This window comes from Zea mays, chromosome 9 (genome assembly GCF_902167145.1).
Source record: "Zea mays cultivar B73 chromosome 9, Zm-B73-REFERENCE-NAM-5.0, whole genome shotgun sequence".
NCBI classification, from domain to species: Eukaryota; Viridiplantae; Streptophyta; class Magnoliopsida; order Poales; family Poaceae; genus Zea; species Zea mays.
The window spans coordinates 77,265,470-77,283,722 of record NC_050104.1 but is presented as its reverse complement, the minus strand read 5'-3'; the positions used below and the strand labels follow the sequence as shown (position 1 = coordinate 77,283,722).

Here is an 18,253-nt window from a genome sequence, read left to right as displayed (position 1 = left end):
AATACTGTACTTTATACGCTCCTATAATACTTATATGCAGAGAAACCCTATACGCAGAGAAACCCTTTCTTACTTATGCAGAGAAACCCTATACGCAGAGAACCTTCTCTTACTCGAAACCCTCTCTTCCCCGAAGACAGTCTTCCTCGCCAACCCATAGATAGGCGCTTTCCTATATTATATATATGGATTCGTTCCCGGAGCCAGAGCGGATTTCCATGAATTGACGTATATGCCTATGAGCGTAGTTATCAATCAGGTACGCCGGTAGCAAGATTCCATCCCATCCCTGAGGATAGTGAATTTCTGGTATAGAGTATTTATAGAAAACTCGTATCAAAAATATCATACCAAAAAGAAAGAAGAGATAAATGAGCCTTGTTTCCCGAGAGAGACCGCCATCTCTCAGGACTGCAGTCTTATAGTCGACAGCTCTATGTGGAGTTTTACAAGCCACCACTCTGGACCGTGGTCTTAGCTCTCACACCGAGAAGCCTGCCTTCCCCCCAGAAGAAAGTCTTTCTCTCCCTCGTTTCGTTGTTAAAGAGAAAACAATTGGATGCTAGTTTGAGGTGAGACTAGTATCTCAAGTAACTCAAAATATCTCTGCTCAGTAACGTAACGATCTTCCTCATCTAATAAACATCCTTAAGGTGTGGCTCTACCAGCTGATTGGCTAAGGCAAATCTTCCCCTCGAATATATTACCATCAACGTATAAATGGGATGAAAGGATTATCCCGATATTTATCAATATCATTCCGGAAATATAGATCACCTTCTAAAAATTTAGCGCACACATGATGCATATATGTGACGCTAAGTGCAAATAGTACTTTCTTTCCCAAGTCAGCATTATCCATCACTGACTGATTTTTTATATGGTGACGAAACCGTCAAAGATGGGAAATTCAAAACGTATTGAAGCCTGACGTCCTTGCTAATTATATTATACATTACATCTACTATATTGGTATGAAATAGGTTGGCATGAAAGAACTCCAGAATAAAAGGCCAATCAGAATTATTTTTATTTCTCGCTCGAACGAACTCTCTGAATTCTTGTGTATAAACACAAGGATCATTCATTTCACAAAATGTTTTATAGTTCTCTATAACTGTCCAAATACTATCATTCTCTTTGCTCCCATTAAGCCCACCATAGTTCACACATTTTTCCATCAATGATTTTGAAGATAGCTCTTACTTTTCTATTATCTTCATGAAAATCGACACCATCAGCGATAATATCAATATAGGTTCGATTGGTTGGGTGAGAATCAATCAAAGGGGTTTTCATTCATCACCGTATAAACCTGCCCAAACTAAATTCTCCCACATGAGAGAACAATCATCTTCGTCTCCGAAGTAGGGATCAGCACTGATTGTGTTACCGCAGCCTATTAAAACATGAGGGATTTCGCTGTATTGTTCGATATCTTCTATACCCCCGACGGAGTTTACATGATAAACGTTTACCGCATAATGGAAGGCTACTTGTTTATTTATCATTTCCCTCCGTCGATCTATATTTTCAGTTACTATTTTCATTTGTTTGGCTAGCTCAACAAAATCAACATTAGGTGATACCGTGCTAAAACCTTCTATCCCCTGGATCCATCCCTCCAGGGGGTCAGCGCATCTGTTTTGGGTACAGAGGGCCATAGGTTCGAATCCTGTCACCTTGATGTGGTATTCACAGGGGCCGAAGTGCAAAGCCCCGTAGCCTATCCGTGGTCGGGAAGGCAGGCGAAAAGCACGCACCAAAAAAAAAGAAAGCTATAATTTTCTTTTTTTCTTTTCTTCTTTGTAGTACACGAGTGAAATTGGTTACGGTGGTACACCTGTGAAATATATAAATGTTATGGTTGTACACGAGTTCCTTATATTATAGGTGTTTAAGACCGATTACGTCGGTTACACGAGCGGTAGTACAGCGAAAATGTTTTTCAATTTCACTTAGCTTGGTTACAAGCCTGGTAGGTACTACAGCGGAAATACAGTTGGTTTCACGTTAATTAGGTTATCTTGGTGGCAAACAAGTGCCTGGTAGGTTAGGTACTACGACTGAAATGGTTTATGATGGCACATACAGTACATTTAAGCTGTAGTACGTGGGCCTACTGTGGTATTGGATGTATTGGTTGTTGCCGAGTCTATGCTCGACCGCGCTCCCTCTCAGAATAGAGATCACGTTTCCCTTTACCCACCCAGAATCTGAAGTGAGTGTGGAATCTATTCTGCCTATTGGCAGATGGCTCTCTATTATCTTTCTCTGGGTCCCCATTATATTAATAAATATGAGTGTCAGGCTTGCTGTACTGAATCTCTTTATAGTCTACCTGTCAAGCCCAAGATAAGGGCAAGGGCAAAGCTCCAATAGAGCACTCGGGTCTGCCCCCTGAAATAGTTCTTGACGGCTCAGACTATTTTCTAGATCCGCCACTTAGCCCTGAGGAGGGTGCCTACTCGACCCAGTCAGGTACTACTCCACCGCCGGCCCCGAGTCACTCCGCAGGGGGCGGGGCTGCACCTTCTTCAATTTCTCCTGCAGATGAGGGGGAACCAGGGAGTCCACCACGTCCTTTCGGGTCTCTGACTCTGAGTAGCAGGGATCTCATATTTCATAATTTGAGTTTGCAGTATCTGGAAAGGACCAGGAGCCCAGAGGAACTTCTCAAATTAACTAATAAAATCTATGAAGGGAAGCAATCCGTACTTTCAGAGCTTAGGCGTTTAGCTGGCCCTTTCCATGGCCAAATCAATCCTGTTCCAGGATATGGATAGTGCGGGCAATGCAATACGAAACCCCCAAACCAATTGTGAGTATAATCCTAAAATGTTTCAAAGGATCCTTCTTGACTTGCAGCTGGAAGGGATCCAGAGTAAATATTATAGCCAATTCGTAAATCAAAGGGTGGATAGCATCCCAAAAGAATCCTGGAATAATTTAAGGATTGATGAATTACCTTTAAACCAATTCAATCAAGAAAAGTTCCTGCTTTTGGGCTGCTTTGTGAGTTGGTTCCACTGGCGTAACTACCCCCGGAGGGCGATGCGGGGCGAGGCTGGGGGCAGCCGACTCAATCCTTCCAAATCACTAGAAGGCAAGTTCATTCCTCTTGTGTGCGCATGCATTATCTAATGCTAAGGACTCTACAAGAATCGGTTAAGCTTTTCGTTTTAGTTTGATCGGAGTTCGGTACCGGTAGCTAAGGCAATCCCCTCTCCTGTCCTGTCCTGTGCAAGAATGAGGAATATCTTAGCTTAGTATAGACACGTGAGTAGCTAACAGAACTGAGTAACCGACTGACAGACAGAGTAGGATGAGGGATTGATGTCTGTCTTTGATTAGCAAAAGCAGAACTCTTATAGGAAGTTGACTGAGCACTCTCATAAAACTGGTAGGGAGATTTTTTGTGGTGTTCTAGGAAAATGAGCCATGATCATGAAGTGAAAAGCACGTGGTAACAAAATCGAATGAAAAGTACAGCCTATCTCGATTAACTGATCGAAACCTAGCGCATCATGTTTTCGAGTCGCCAGGTGTTTATTCTCTTGGAAGCAAGCCAACTCTGCCCACCCAATTCTATATATCTATCTTTCTTCTTACTAGTTAGATCGGAGCCGACACAAGGAATTGAATTGGTCGACGAAGCCAACAAGCAAGGTCCACAGCGCATTAGAAACAGGGCAAGCTAATAAGTAGGTAGGGTGGGACTTGAAAACGGAGCTAACTATGCATTCCACGGATGCAATAGCCAGAATGAACTGGGGCTGGCTTTTCTGTAACTAGTCTTTCCTGCTGCCCAACATTCTACTATTCGTTCCAACTCTTCGTTCCACGGAGCTAGGAAGAAGTCCTGCAAAAAGAAGAGATGCACTTCCGGCTGCCTGATAGAGTGAACGATTTGGTACGTGGTAACGCTGTAAAGTCGATATCTCACCCATGAATAGAGGGCTGGCTAGCATCTCACCTCAAAAAAGAGAAAGTTGTCTCACCATATCATATGCTCGTTTTCTAAATCCAGTGTTATGCTCTCTTCTTTGCTTACACCTGTTACGCACCTCTTGTGCAGTGACAACACTACCCGGGAGTTTATCTTAGCTGTCTGGGACTTACTCTCCTATCCACCACTGGTACTAGTCTGTTGGCCAACACTTTAGTAATGATCTTGGACAATAAGGAAGGCTGATTGGTCTATACTTTTATTCTGTTAATGGAGTACTGTAGAAGAGTTCTCCCAACCCAAGTATCTTCGGTTTCAGTTCTCTCTCTCTTTTTGACCTGCTACTCTGCTGTTGTTTTGGCCCTTCAAGGGAGGGTTGTTGAATTTCTGAATTAAGAATTAAGTAAGTAGAGCAGTTAGGTTATGAGCCTTGCGAGCTGTATGGGGGAGAACATAGCCTTTTGGCTTGGAATAATAAGTACAAAAAAGGAAAAAATCTCAATATGACAATCTGAATTACTTGATGCAGTAACATCAGGTTGTTCTGTCGTTCGACTTATCGTTCATCTCGCTGTACTTCTCTATCGAAAGATAAGGGTTCATCGAAGAAAGGGAAGGGAACTATCCGCTCTTGTCCTTCAATGAAAGCAAGCCGGATCCGATGAAATCTTCACTCGGTAATAGTATAGAGTAGAGTGCTCCATTGATAGTGGTGGATTGGACTTCTTGAAATAGATATATATATGTGAAAGAAAGAGATGGTTTCTTGCTCGGTGAAAGGAATATCACTATCCCTCGTCCTAGGGTTTTCCTGCTTGATTCTCTTTTCAGTGAGGGATGCCCACTTAATCTTAATAAAGTAAGTAAAGAATGATCGATTCGATAGGAAGCACTGGTTCAAGGAATAACCCTTGGATGCTGATCTCTGGTTAAAGGATTAACCGTCGGATAGCGAGCTGGAATCGAACCAGCAATTGAATCTTGTCGCTACTTTGGCGGAGTAGACCGAGGGGGAATGTAGAGTATAGTTTACGACAAAAGGTGTTCTAGGACCAAAGGATCGAAGAGTGCGGCCTACTGTACTTGAGGATTAGGAATATGGAAGATAGGGTTCTCCTAAGACCTAAGAATAGTAGAGAAGCAAGGGTTAATAGAAGCACCGCTGATGTTGGTCCAATCTAGCTGGGCTGGATAAGAATCGGGAAGACTCGGGCAAACTGGCAAACATCGGATGAGATTGCACCTTACAACATAGAAGGAAGAACTAACATAACAATCATCTCAAAAATCCAGATGAAGGAGAGAAGGCAGCATACAAATAATAAATAGAATATCTAGGGTGGTAACACCTGCAACTCGGCAAGGAGAAGGAATCCCTGTAGTAGCGAGCAGTGTGATTAGATAAACCGTACCCCCTGAGGGGCCTGGCGATACGAACCGGTTGAATAGAAGAGCTTCCTTGGTTGGAACAGAAGATAGAAGCTGATTAGAAAACAGATGAGAGGCGGGCAGCATTGAGAAAAGTACTATACTTAACTTAGTTTTAGTTAGGGTCGGTTTGACTAAAATAAGTGAGTGGGACTCGCGAACTGGACAGTAAAGTGACAATAGGGTGGTCACTCGGAATACTTTTGTTAGGGAAAGCCTAGTAAAGTGGTCAACTAATAAATATTGTCAATAAAGAAAGGACTGGATCAGAGAAGTATGATGTAGTCCCCTTCCCTGGGTATCACGAACGGGGCATCACAACCATCATATCATTCGAGGAATGTTTCCATTCCGATACTGGCATCCGGAGTCCTCCCTACTGATCCTTCGGAGCCGGGGTGCAAAGGAAGCAAGAGCACTGGGAGTACGAATATCCTTAGTCCGAGGAAGGGTGCTATATCGGTGGTGCAGTTCTTACACATCATTATATCCATATTGGAAATCAAATAATCACCTGGCCCACCCCGATTCTCGAGAATCGAAGAGCTGACTTGCATTCGAGGGTAGTGTTAAGCAACTTCCGGATATGATCGATAGGTTTCACCGTCAAGCAAAGCAAATAGGAGAAAGAAGAGAAGTAGCACCCGCTGGGCAGGATAAGTATCTATCAGTTGGCCATCTCCGCCTAGGCCGGCGGAGACTATCCATAGGTTAAGTTGGTTCTGGTTGGAGGATTAACCCTCTGATTGTGATGCTTGGCTTTTGGGCCTCGGAAAGGAATAAAACTAGGCAAGCAAGGAGGGGATAAAGGACCACGGAACGAGGTAAAGGGCAACCCCTTGACCGAGTGAAGGCGAGCCCGGATTCAAAGTAAGATGGATTGAAAAAAGACTCCTAAAACTGCCCCCGCTGGGGTAGATAAAAAACCTTTGTCCATGGCCTTACCTTGTAGGAAAGGATCGCTCGCTACTGGTAACCGTTAATTCGTAAAACGTATGTTTCGTAGGAAGCGGAATCCCGTGGAAGAATCAGTTTTCTCGCTGCGCTGGCTTATGTGATGTGGTTGGTCAAGCCTGCCTTTAAACGCAAGAAATCAAGCTAGGATTCTGGAAACCGGAAGGGTATTCCCAAGCTCACATTCCACTTCTGCAGCAGAGCTAATAGAGATTTGCAGAAAGGGATATGCAGACTAGATGCACGCTAAAAGTGCCAGGTTCCAGTCAAGAAGCAAGGCAAGAGATCCGCGGAAGAGATCCTGATTGTAGGTCCCGTTCCCTCAGATAGACTGGCCTATTTTGCCCCAGCTTCCGAGACCGGACTCGAGGAAGCTGCCCCTCCTGACAGGGATTGGACGCGAAGGATGGAGCATCCGAACATTGAATTCGAGCTAAGATTCTAACGAACAGCTGGAATAAAGAACCTATCCTTTCAGGAATAAGGAATGAGAAATGGAACAGAGAGTGGTTGGATGGAGTATAAAATCTAAAGGTTATATTATATATAGTAGTGGGAAGAAAAAAAGACAAGAAAACGATTGAATGTCAGGCAAAACAGTTCTGTAAGTCGCGGATCAAAGCCTGAAGTGAAGTGCCTGGTTGTCTTAGTATTATAAGTAAAGCATTTCATTCTCCGGTTTTGATTTCATTCTCTTTTGTGACGGTCTACTTGCTTGTGCTAAGGCTGCTGGAATGAGCCTTCTAAGAGTAGGTTTTGAGACAAGATCTTGATTGATCACTTAGTCTACCTTTTACTCATTTCTTCGAACCTCTATAAGTGTAAGAAAAGAGTGCATGTACTTTTAGTGGACTTTACTTTTTTCTATAGTGTGAGAGTACTTTCTGTTCAATCCAGTCGCTCCAGATCTGCCTGAGACAAAGCCTATAAGATCGTTATTAAGTAATGAATTTGCAAATAGAGAACTAAACTATAGGAATCAATCCAATTCTCGTTCTACAACAAGAAGAAGATCCATGAACTGGAACGGATGGAAGATAGCACTAGAAGTAAAAGAAATATTGAAAGGTGCGAAGCAATCACATCGCAACAAATAGGTATGTATTACTTTGAGTTTCTCGCTGAACTCCACTGGACACCGACCTCCTAAAACTGACCTCTCTGCTAATTCGAATCGAGGCTTACTGCCGCTTGGTACTATACTTCTTCCTGCCAGACTCTTTCAATACCCAGCCCTCTTAAGTGTTTTCAAACTTGGCTAGTTTCTTCGAGAATGGAAGCTTTGTCCTACGGCCTGCAAATTCTTCTGCTCCTAAAGGAAGTTTCTGACCCAGCTTTAGATGATAGAGGATTTGACAAAGAGACCTCTTCCTGCCATACTGATCGACTATTCTCTTGAAATGCCATCTCATCCTTCGGCCTAGCTTTTTCATTTCTTCCTTATTGGATTCAAACTGTTTCAAAAGTTTGGTACTTGGTACAAAGTATATACCAACTTTCCTGGCTTCCCTAGAGGTTGTATTAAAGCCGGCTTGCCTAACAGCCTGCTCTTCTTTCCCAGACGAGCGAGACGGATTGTGGATTGAGTTTGAGTTCTTTTGCCGCTTGCGATTGATTAAGTTACATTACCTGCTGCACCGAGCATTGATTTGAACGAATTAATTACCAGACTTATTGGGGAGTGTGTACGACTTAGTGGAGTGTTTCCTTTTTAATAGAATCAGAGCAGAGGATTGAATCGCATGAATGGGTTGAGCATTTTAATAGATATACCCTTTTTCTTAGGCATCGATTCTAGGATTGAAGAAAGGGGAGATTTCCCACACTTTGAAAGATTCACCTATTGGGTGGGGCGTGTTTGAATTACCTACCCGGGATTTTTCATATTAACTGTAGCTAGGGAATTGACTGACTCTGATTAATATCTTTGTCTAGCATTTCCAAATTGCCTCAAGACTGATACAGATTTTACGGAGTTAATTACCACAGGGCGGCTTGCCCTAAGAGTATAGTTAAGTGGGTCAATTCCCAGAACAGACAGGGTTTAGTCAGTTCATTGACTAGTAAATGACTTGATCCACTCATTAGCATTGAGTGTTGTCTGTAATTTACTATATTATATTATATTATATATAGTAGTAATGATGAGCACTTTTACCAGAAAGAGTTGACTGAGTTAATGGAATGGATTCGCTTGTTGGCTAATCTGAATCGACTTACTTAAGTGTGGTGTTACCAGGCTTGGAAAGAAAACTTCTTTATGTGTTTGATTTCCCTAATTTACTGGTACTCAAATACCTGCCAAGCATTCCCAATCTCAGTTTTTGTCACACAATAAGATCCAATTTGTTTAGACTCGTTAGGTTTGGTCACCCATTACCTTGAGTGAGGCCAAAGGTGTACACCTATTGTCATGAAGATGTGATCATATCCACCGAAAGGTCTTGTTCTAAGCCCAATCCTCTCGTCTTAGGTCCATAAACCAACAATAACGGGAGCTTCTCCTTTTTGGTTGACAACCTATGTTGGTCTGACTAAGCCCACTATCCTAATGGGAGGGTCCCACCTTGTGTCGGGGTAAGGCTCCACCTCATCTTGGGTTAAGGGCGAAGCTTGAAGCCAATTTCTTCACTTTCCGTCTAGGGCTTTGCTTGGCATTGGGCTTCGATATAGCTGGTGCTTTCCTGGTCTTGGATTAAACCTCAGCTCTCCTAATTCCGTCTATAGGTGGTTCAATCTTATAAGTTTAGCTTAGGTACATCGATTCAATCCTGCCCCAGGCGTACCTGAGACAACCCTTTCCTCACCCGAGAATTGCATTTCCGCTTCAGCTTCCGGCGCATCCAACTTTTTCTGGATCTAGGCAAGGATCCTCAGTCCTATAGAAAGAAAAGAATCTAAGTTCATTAGATTATGCTTCCTTGCCCGTGTGGAACATGTGTGAGCATTATGTTTTTCCAACAAGTGATCCGACTGGAAGAAGTGTTATATGAGGACTTCGAGATCAAATAGAGAATCTGTCTCTCCATTCCTCGTGAGCCACTTATTTCTCCGAAATCTGAGATCAGAGTGATTTTCCTCCTTTTTCCCAAATAGTCGACGGTCCATTGGGATACTTCGGATAAACTGGAGTACATATATGAGAGACCGGTGCTAAAACCTTTTCTCGAGATATCTTCCAAATTATTAGGGTCCTTGCTCCGGATCTTGTTCCCCCGGTGCGAAAGCAGTTGGTTCCGTAGTTTGAGAATTCTGCTAATTCCAAGTATTCCATTATTATTATTATAAAAGAGAATATAAAAAGTAAAGAGGAGAAGGCATAACCAGAAGAATTGTGAGAAATAAGTCAATTTATCAAGTTGAGGCATTTCGATTTCCAATCAAACCAACCCTCAAGACAGAAAAAGACTCCCTCCCAAAATAACCAAAAATACTAGTTGCCTTCTAACGCATAGACTAGAGCGTTTGTCCCATCCTTATCTAGTGGGCCAATGACATTACTATTCTACGCGTTTTCTGAGGAGCAACATGAGAGATAGACTTGACACCGACCCACGAAAACGAAACTTTTTAGTCTAGAAAGATTCCCAACCCGATATTGAGATCTGATGACTGAACACTCGTTTGAATAGCTCGAGGTGTCGACGGAGCTAACTTGTGAGACGGAGCTCACTTCTGAGATAGAGCTGTCTTCTTTCTCTTGGTTTCCATCCTTCCGTTACGAGATATCGTTTCGTACAATACTACTCTATGCAATATGCAATTTCGAGAAGAGAGCAGAGCTAGCCCACCGCATCCATCCAGCCTGAAAGGATTCACTCAACTGGACTCGCGGCTCTAGGTGATCCCAATGGATCCGTACAGGGTGATTTGAACTGCTCCTCTCGAGAAGATCGACGGATCGGGCGAGCAAGCAGGGAGAGTGCAGTATTGTGCTTGCGCCCTTAAATCAGAGAAATCGACAGGACAGATTTCGAGCCCGAAAAGAGAAAGTATCTCCTCTCCAATGAGAAAGTATCTCTCCAGCGAAAGAATCTCCATCTCCTTCCTTCGGGAAACAAACCTTCCTTCCAGGTAGATAGCATTTCCACAGGAAAGAGAATCCGTATTGATTGACGTATTGAAACAATCAAGTCCGTCAAGATTGACAGGCAAGTGCAAGTCCGTTGACATGACAGGATCAAGTCCGTAGACAGGATCTAGTCCCGATAGGGTTGGTTCAGATCATATAGCTTAGGCTCAAGTAGCAAAGCAAGTCCAGTAGGTTGTTTAGGTTCCGGTCATATACATATAGGTTGAGGTTCCGTTCCGGTCATATAGATGTTTAGGTGGTTCCGGTCATATAGGTCATTCCAGCTATAAGCTATAGAAGCTATAGATAGGAGATGGGGGGGAAAGCCACATTCATTATAGGCTATGCTATGGGAACGAGATCCTTCCTTCTGGGAGCACATGGATCAGTGAGTTCTGGCATGATTGCTAGAACGAACGGAATCTACTCTACTGGCGTGGCGCTGCTGTAATTGTAATCACTGAGATTCCTTCTACCTATGATTTATTTGCTAGTAATAGTTCGAGATGAGATTGGCACTGTCTCAAATCCCAGCACGAATGCTTGGCACTGTAATCCCAAATGCATGGCACTACAGTAATCACTTACTTTCATTCTACCTACGATTTATTTGGTGGGGTGGCATCTATATCAGCTGCTTTCTACTCTCAAGACTCTATGGAATTCCCTATCTTCTTCTCTGGCCAAGGGTGAATCAATCGATTCAATCAAAGCAACCCAAGCATTCAAAAGTATCCGTTTTTAGTTCTTACTTTTGCCTGATCCGGAACCCTAACCCGCCCCAAAGATCACCCATACCCATCAAGAAAAAAGGCGCAACGAAGTGGGTTGTTATCGCGAGAGAGCCCAGCACTGGTTATTATGGTAAGTAGTCGACTTGGGTTGTACCATCGAAAGCAGAAAGCCCCCTAAGCAACGCACCAATCACCATTTCTTTTGCAATTGCATTTCTTTGAGTGCCAGCGAGTAAACGAGTTGGTATGACAAGAGATTCTTCATCATAGATGAGATGGCAGCCCGGCACCGGCACAAATAGACCTGATGGAGCTTGGAAAGATATATCTATGGATTGAGGGCCGGACTAAATCGGAAGGGCTCTCTGTTCTATTTATATTAGTAGTGGTAGACAGACAAATAGGCCCATTTTTGACCTCTTAAACATCCTTACATTGCTGCTTCAGTTGCTACCACTTTCCTAAACAATATTGGGAAGTTGCATGGAGTGCCAGCCACTATTGTATCTGACAGGGACAGGGTGTTCACTAGCTCCTTTTGGAGGGGCAAGCTATTGGACACTAAGTTGCAGTTGAGCTCTGCCTATCACCCTCAGACTGAGGGGCAGACTGAAAGAGTGAATGAATCAGTGTCTTGAGATGTATCTCAGGTGCTCAGTAAGTTCTACTCCAAAACAGTGGGTTAAGTGGTTGCCATTGGCTTGGTACAATTCGGCTCATCACTTCTGCAATCCTCTCCAGTTAAAGCACTCTATGGTATGGCCATGAACCCTCCACTGGAGCAGTGCCTCTCTTGGTTCACTCCACTCATTCAGATGTTCCGGATTTCCAAGTGCCAGGAAAGCACATGCTATTGAGCTGGAGCGGGAAGAGAACTGATTTCTTTCACTACCGACGGACGAGATCTGAAGTACTGAAGTAGTGATGGAATAGAATGGACGGATCGAAGTCGCGAAGGAGCCTGCCCATCTCAGCACCAAGGAAGAGATTGTTCGTTTTTGAATTTGAGCATGCATTTCTTTCAGTCTGTATCAAATCAAATCAAAAGTAGTGCAGATTCACTTTGAGACGGAATAGTCTCGGTAAAGGAAAGAGGCTATTGCTGAGCATCTCTATATTGATCTTCGCTTTTACGGACAACCTTTCTTTCTGTAGGTTTAGCCACCGATCCCGGAACTTTGAAATGTAGCAGCGGTGTTATGATTGCCCATGCAGTTTCGTTTGAGCTGCCGCAAGCAAGTAATTTTGGACGATAGGTTAGGACTTCTCTTATCAAGTTTTGAAGTTTGGACTTCTGTACGAGCTAAACCTGACTCGCTTTCAATCGTAATTTTTCTTACACATCTAAATACCGATGATAGTTCACAGAGAGTGTGGTGAACAATGAATTTACAACGTTGCTACTCTCTTCTTACAGAAAGGAAGCGCACCTTGCCTAGCCTAGCTTGATGGGAAAGAGAAGATATGTTTTAAGCTTTCACTATCTTAAACATGGGAAAAATGTTGACTCATAATCAATGCTATGTTGTCTTCCTAAGCCACCGAAGAGTACAAAGTATAACTCACCAAGTAGCTACCCTGGTTGTTTGTCCAGGAAATGGGGAATCGAATCAATAAATAGGGAACTTAAATTGTCAGGTTAAGGGCGCTAAGCCTTCCAAGCCGTACCCGAGTATAACTGCCCGGAAGGTCGTTGAATTCGACTCTCAAACAGAAGACGATTTTTATGTACGTCTTACTCTTTAGAGTCTTTTTGATTATTGATAATACTTGATGTATGTAATAGTCTTGTTCTGATAGAAAACTCCACTTCTCTTGTTGTTTTTGTTGCAGGAAGCAGGAGAGGAGGCCCCTCTTTAAACATATGCCAGTTACGACGAGGATTGTGAAGAAAGCAATCTAGATGACAACGACAATTATGGTGATGATGAGATCGAATCACTTGTCAGAATACGCGCAATAAGCTGGTAAAAGTAAGATAATTTGGCTCTGCAGGTCGAAGTTGAGGATATGTACGAACCTTGAAAGAAGCCCACTTACCCACTCTTCTTTCCCCACCAAACCAACAAGTATACGGTTGGTGGGCCTCGGTTTCCTATGCCTACACCAGGAAATATTACCGATCGGAAAATGAATCGAAGAACTGAGGACGTTTCCCATACTCAAAAAACAGCTGCATAAATAAAAACAATATTGTTTTCAATTGGAATTTTCGTAAGGTTCCTTACATCGAAAACAATATTGTTGTATGTCCCGGACATAGTCAAATTCCCCACAACCAAAACAGTATTTTATAGAATATTTTGGCTGCCAGAATAATAATGAAAACGGGCATATCGAACCCCAGGAGCCGGCAAATTGTAAGCACCCCCTGCCGTACGAAACTTCCCTTGACTGCCTCCAGAATATGGGGATCGATAGGAAGAGACCCCTGGGACCCAAACCACATTACTAGAACTAGAAAAATGGGTAAGGCGGCCACCACGAGACGCATGGAGATCAGACAAAGTCTTACCGAAATTGGATTTCCTTTTCGCGTTGTTGAACTAAAAGTTCTTGAAGACGCCTGGCTTGCTTGGTCAAGCCCAAAGTGAAAGATACGGTGATTCCACATAGCACATATTTCCATCTTTTTCAGCTCTGCTCCCAAAAGAGAAAGGGAGACTTGGATTTTGGTCGGCGTTGGTTTTTCCAAGGTCTTTTGAGAACGTAAACATGAACGGAAGTAGCGTAGGACACCCACACTCGAAGAAATGGATCGATAAGAACAAACCGAACCTACACAGACAGAGAGATATTTACTTTTTTCACATCTGTAACTAAAACTAAAGGGCTGCATTTTCACATTTCTTTAAATGTAAAAAAAGATGTAGAACTGAATAGCGCAGCTGTTTTGGCTCGCAATAAAGCAAGGGTCCTGATCGAGCAAGACTACGTCCTATCTATCTACCTCTCCAAACACAATATCTTGAGTACCTATGATGGTGACTACATCTGCTGGCATGTGATGTTTGGACATAGAATCGAGTCCTTGTGAATGGGCAAAGCCAGGTGCTCTTATTTTACAACGGTAGGGACGATTACTCCCATTACTGACAAGAAAGACACCAAATTCACCTTTAGGTGCTTCAACTGCGGTATAGGTAGAAGGAGCTGGTACGGAAAAACCTTCTGTATAAAGTTCGAAATGGTGAATTGAGGTAGAGTAGACCGATGATCCGGTAGTCATTTGGCCGGCTATGGAAAGAAAAAGCTTGCATCTGCTCCCCCTAAACTATAACAGGTCCCATCTCTCTCCAAACCTAACGTGGTAGTTTCCCATCATAAGGCTTTCCATCTATAGATTGATTGAGCCATTACCCACTAAGGATCCCATTCGTTCAGAACTCAGTTGACTGCTTCTATAGATAAGGCGGAACGTCCTTAGTTCAGCATTATAGCACATAGTCTCCGACGCTACTACAGCGCTTCGCTAACTCGAAGCGCCTCGCTATGATATGAGAATGACGCTTCGCTAACGCTCGGCTAAGTCGTCGAACCCTCGCGCTGACCATTCGCTTTCTCAGTAGCGAAAGCGCTTCTCTTTGCCCCTTAACTTAATCTTAATAAAGTAAGTATTTGGAAAAGAAAGAGATTCTTGGTTTTATTGCTCCCGCTTCCTCATCTGCGCTCGTCAAGCCAACTTTGCTTTTTGGGAGGTGAAAGAGGAAGCGGACATTTCGAAATGACAGCATCGAAGATATCTATATACACAGGAACGCTTATTCCGGACTGCGTTCCGGAAAAAGTAGCCTACTTGACAGAAAGGGCGGGCACTCTCGGCTCGGGGGTAGGCACTCTCGTCTTTCAACCCCACCGTCACTTTGAATTTAGTGGGGCACTGTTTACTTTACTTACAGCCTCTACGAGTTGCAAGTGAATGGGGCCGGTGCGTGTGAACGGAAGGGTTCATCAAGCCATTTTAACCCCTAAACAAAATAGGAAGAGGGGTACTTGACTAATAGGGGGCAATTGCATCGCACCTGACTGTGAGGGACCTCTTGATACCTTATGTTCACTTCCTAACTAGTAGCCGGTTTCCTGTCGCGGAAGCCTTTTCCCAGTGCGCGGAGCCGAAGGTGTTAGTGCTTTCTCATGGGGTCAATAATGCTAATCCCTCTTTTTGTGCCGGGAAGAAGATAAGACCTTCTCTTGGTTTCCCAACCTGTTGCTTCTAAAGGCTGCCCTCTCTCGGCTGGATTTTGGTCCAGCCTACTACGAGGATCCCGTATCCCGTACATCGTCTTTCTCCCTCCTGGGTTCCCGTGGTTCCTATGCCGCCGCGTTTCCCGGTCCTTTTCTTTTTTTAGTGCTTCGACCCGAAGCGATAGCTTGACGCGTTTTCCGTGGATAAGATGGCAGCGCTCCAGCTCACTAAAGAATGGGACGGCAGTGGTCCGCCGGCAAGCTCGTTCTGATCTTGGACGCAGTACATTGGAATCCTGAAGCACCACCACGAACGCTACCGCGCGTGCGCCTGCGGTGCGGTAAGGCACCACCCTGTTGTGCCAGCAGCCAACTCCGGCGTGTCAGCTTAGTTATCCTCATCAAGCCACAACCTTGATGTCTAGCTTCCCAACTGGTAGACGGTTCCCTTTCCCCCGGATCAATGAAGAAGGGAGAAGTCAGTTGATTCTTCCGAAGAACCGGAAGCGAAGCGCTATGCCGGGGCGAGGGGACGGGAAAAGAAACTGCTCCGAAGAAAGATATTGGGGTTCCCAATGCTTCTCCACGCCCAACGAGATGCGCCAACCTCGGGATGCTTTACTCCTAACCCCACGACGGTTCCGAGACGGAGCTTAACCTGAGTCTCGGTTAAGAACGGCGATGATCTACGTTTCACACGGCGCACGATTCCATGGATAGTTTCATTCGAGATCGTGATGGAGGACATAGCTTACGATCATCGGCTTTGATCATGCCACTAGGCATTCGATTAGGACATTGCACAATGATCCGAACACTTTGTCGCATCTCTTCGATACGAATACAGTAACGATCATAGCGATCTCCTCTGGTACCTACTGGTACGTCAAGATCCGATTGGTCATGAACATCGTAAGGTGCTGCTCTTCGCGAATCCCAGCATACCCCAGGTTGGGATGGGTAGGCCCACCACTTCACTTTTTCACTTTCACTTAGGCCCGGGCCAAGTCAGTGGGGGGACCCTGTCGGGCTCCTTCCCCCCCAAAACAAACTGTACGTGGGAGTTTCCCTTCATACGGCTCGAATCATTCTCAGATGCCCCGAGAGGCATCTTTCCTTATGATCTGGTGGTTCACACGCGCGCAAACGAGCACCGGCCGCAACAGCAAGGAACTATGACCAATAGAGTCAGACACAGAGCGTCATACTTCTTTATCTTGTGATGGTTGAGGAGTTTCTTTCTCAGAGGGTGCGGGACGCTTGCGGAGTCCGTACCACCACAGGTCGTTCTTGGGCAGATCCCGCTCCTAAACATAAGGGAGGGATAGGGGGAAAGGGGCCGGGCCTATCATATAAATAGGGTTGTAGAAAGACCACGTATTTTCATTCGACGTTCCGGGGCGCCCGATTCGATCAACGAATTTGGCGAGCTGATCTGCTTTGATCCAGGAGAAAGCCCAGTCAGCCACCTTTTCGGTGCAGGTCACGTGACCTACAGCTCGGCCTTCGCTTTTTGAGACTTCCTCTACCCACATCTCTATGTGCCCGCAGCACTTTCATATGGAGAAAGATGGGCTTACCATGTTCCATCAATAGCACCTAACCTATGCCGATTTTGGCGGACCGTGCTCCACCCCGGTGAACTCATGCGGTTCCGACGTGCCCAGAGGCCAGAGGCGAATCCGTTCACGGTCCGTAGGACCAACACCATTCGAAGGTTGATGGCCCGCCTAGAATAGGAATCTTTGACTGGGCTTACACACATTCGCTCACTTACGCTGTCCCCCCTCAGCTCACCCTAGCCCCGGGTACGTCGTCTCCAAGGCTTCACACAAAATCTTCACTGACAACATATGCATGCTTTTGTAGGGTCGGGCAGAACCGTTGTTGCCTGATGGGAACTTCCCCCATATTGCTATCAATGTCTTCATGTCGCACGACCTCTTAACATTACACCACTGAATCCCCAATCCTTTGCTTGCTGTGCAGTGACAGTACCAATATCCACTAATCGTTGTTTCCAGATACGGTTGCCGGTTGACATCTCTTCTAATTCGTCGATACGAGAAGCAAATTGTTGTGTGGAGGAATCAATATCTCGACATAAGCCAAGAGGCAGATCTTGTGCCACTCCACCAGGTCGTATGAAACTGGCATGCATCCTGGCTCCCGGGACTCTTTCATAGAATTCCAACAATTTCTCCCGCTCCTCAAAAGCCCAAAGGAACGGAGTTGATGCTCCCACATCCATAGCATGAGTAGTTGAAGCAAGTGAATGATTTGAAATTCGAGTTATTTCACAGAATAACACTCGTATATATTGAGCTCGTAATGGTACCTCACAATTCAAAAGTCTCTCTACGGCTGAAGAATGAGCGTGTTCTTGGGCCATCGTAGAAACATAGATAGGGTCAACGACGGAACGAACAACGAAACTTTACGACAGCTTTTTCGTACACGTTCACTTGCATCACATACACAAGTGCTCTCTGAACCGTGCAATAAGGTCACCCATAACACGGCTCTCCCACTGGAGTTACCTTAGCCCCGGGCCATGCTATTCCATGATATTGGAATAATGGCAGCCTAACTACTTATTATCATCGTCTTGAAAGCTGGGCGCCTTTTGAATATGAGTGGGGCTCCTAGTCTAGGCGGCGCCTTCGTGGAGCCAAACCGAAGGAAGAGCAAAAGGGCGAGGCCACACCCGGCTTCGAATAGGAGGGGGGCTTAGCTCTGGATCCCGCCTGCTTGCAGAAATGAATGGATCAGAAAGGGGGCTGGGTTCTATTTCCGGGCCGGGCAGGAGGTGAAGGCCAGAAGAAGAAGAGAAGTGCGCCTTCCCGGTAAGGAAGAGGATAAAAAGGTGCTGTCATCTATCTCGACCTGTTTCCCGAGGCGTTGGAAATGAAGACCGGCTCAGAGAATCAC

The 18,253-nt window shown here is 44.7% G+C and overlaps 2 protein-coding genes across 2 annotated transcripts; both read right to left on the bottom strand.

The window, feature by feature from the left end:
• Positions 1-1,802: 1,802 nt before the first annotated feature.
• LOC118473332 (putative ATP synthase protein YMF19) lies at positions 1,803-9,728 on the bottom strand. Its single transcript, XM_035962565.1, has one exon. It carries the CDS (start codon positions 9,697-9,699, stop codon positions 9,238-9,240), a length of 462 nt encoding a protein of 153 aa, XP_035818458.1. The 5' UTR covers positions 9,700-9,728; the 3' UTR covers positions 1,803-9,237.
• On the bottom strand, positions 9,103-17,735 carry LOC118473331 (NADH dehydrogenase [ubiquinone] iron-sulfur protein 2-like). The gene is made up of 2 exons (XM_035962564.1): positions 17,262-17,735; positions 9,103-16,273 (listed from the first exon to the last, which is right to left on the bottom strand). The coding sequence occupies exons 1-2, from the start codon at positions 17,712-17,714 to the stop codon at positions 16,016-16,018; spliced, it is 711 nt and encodes a 236-aa protein (XP_035818457.1). The 5' UTR covers positions 17,715-17,735; the 3' UTR covers positions 9,103-16,015.
• Positions 17,736-18,253: the final 518 nt, after the last annotated feature.

What these genes read in the sequence shown, in the direction of transcription:
- LOC118473332 (XM_035962565.1), bottom strand. Translation starts at nt 9,699, where the DNA reads ATGCCTCAACTTGATAAATTGACTTATTTCTCACAATTCTTCTGGTTA.
- LOC118473331 (XM_035962564.1), bottom strand. Translation starts at nt 17,714, where the DNA reads ATGGCCCAAGAACACGCTCATTCTTCAGCCGTAGAGAGACTTTTGAAT. An exon ending in GTGGTGTAATGTTAAGAGGT is followed by an intron (nt 16,274 to 17,261) that starts CGTGCGACATGA and finishes TACCCATCCCAA; the next exon opens with CCTGGGGTATGCTGGGATTC.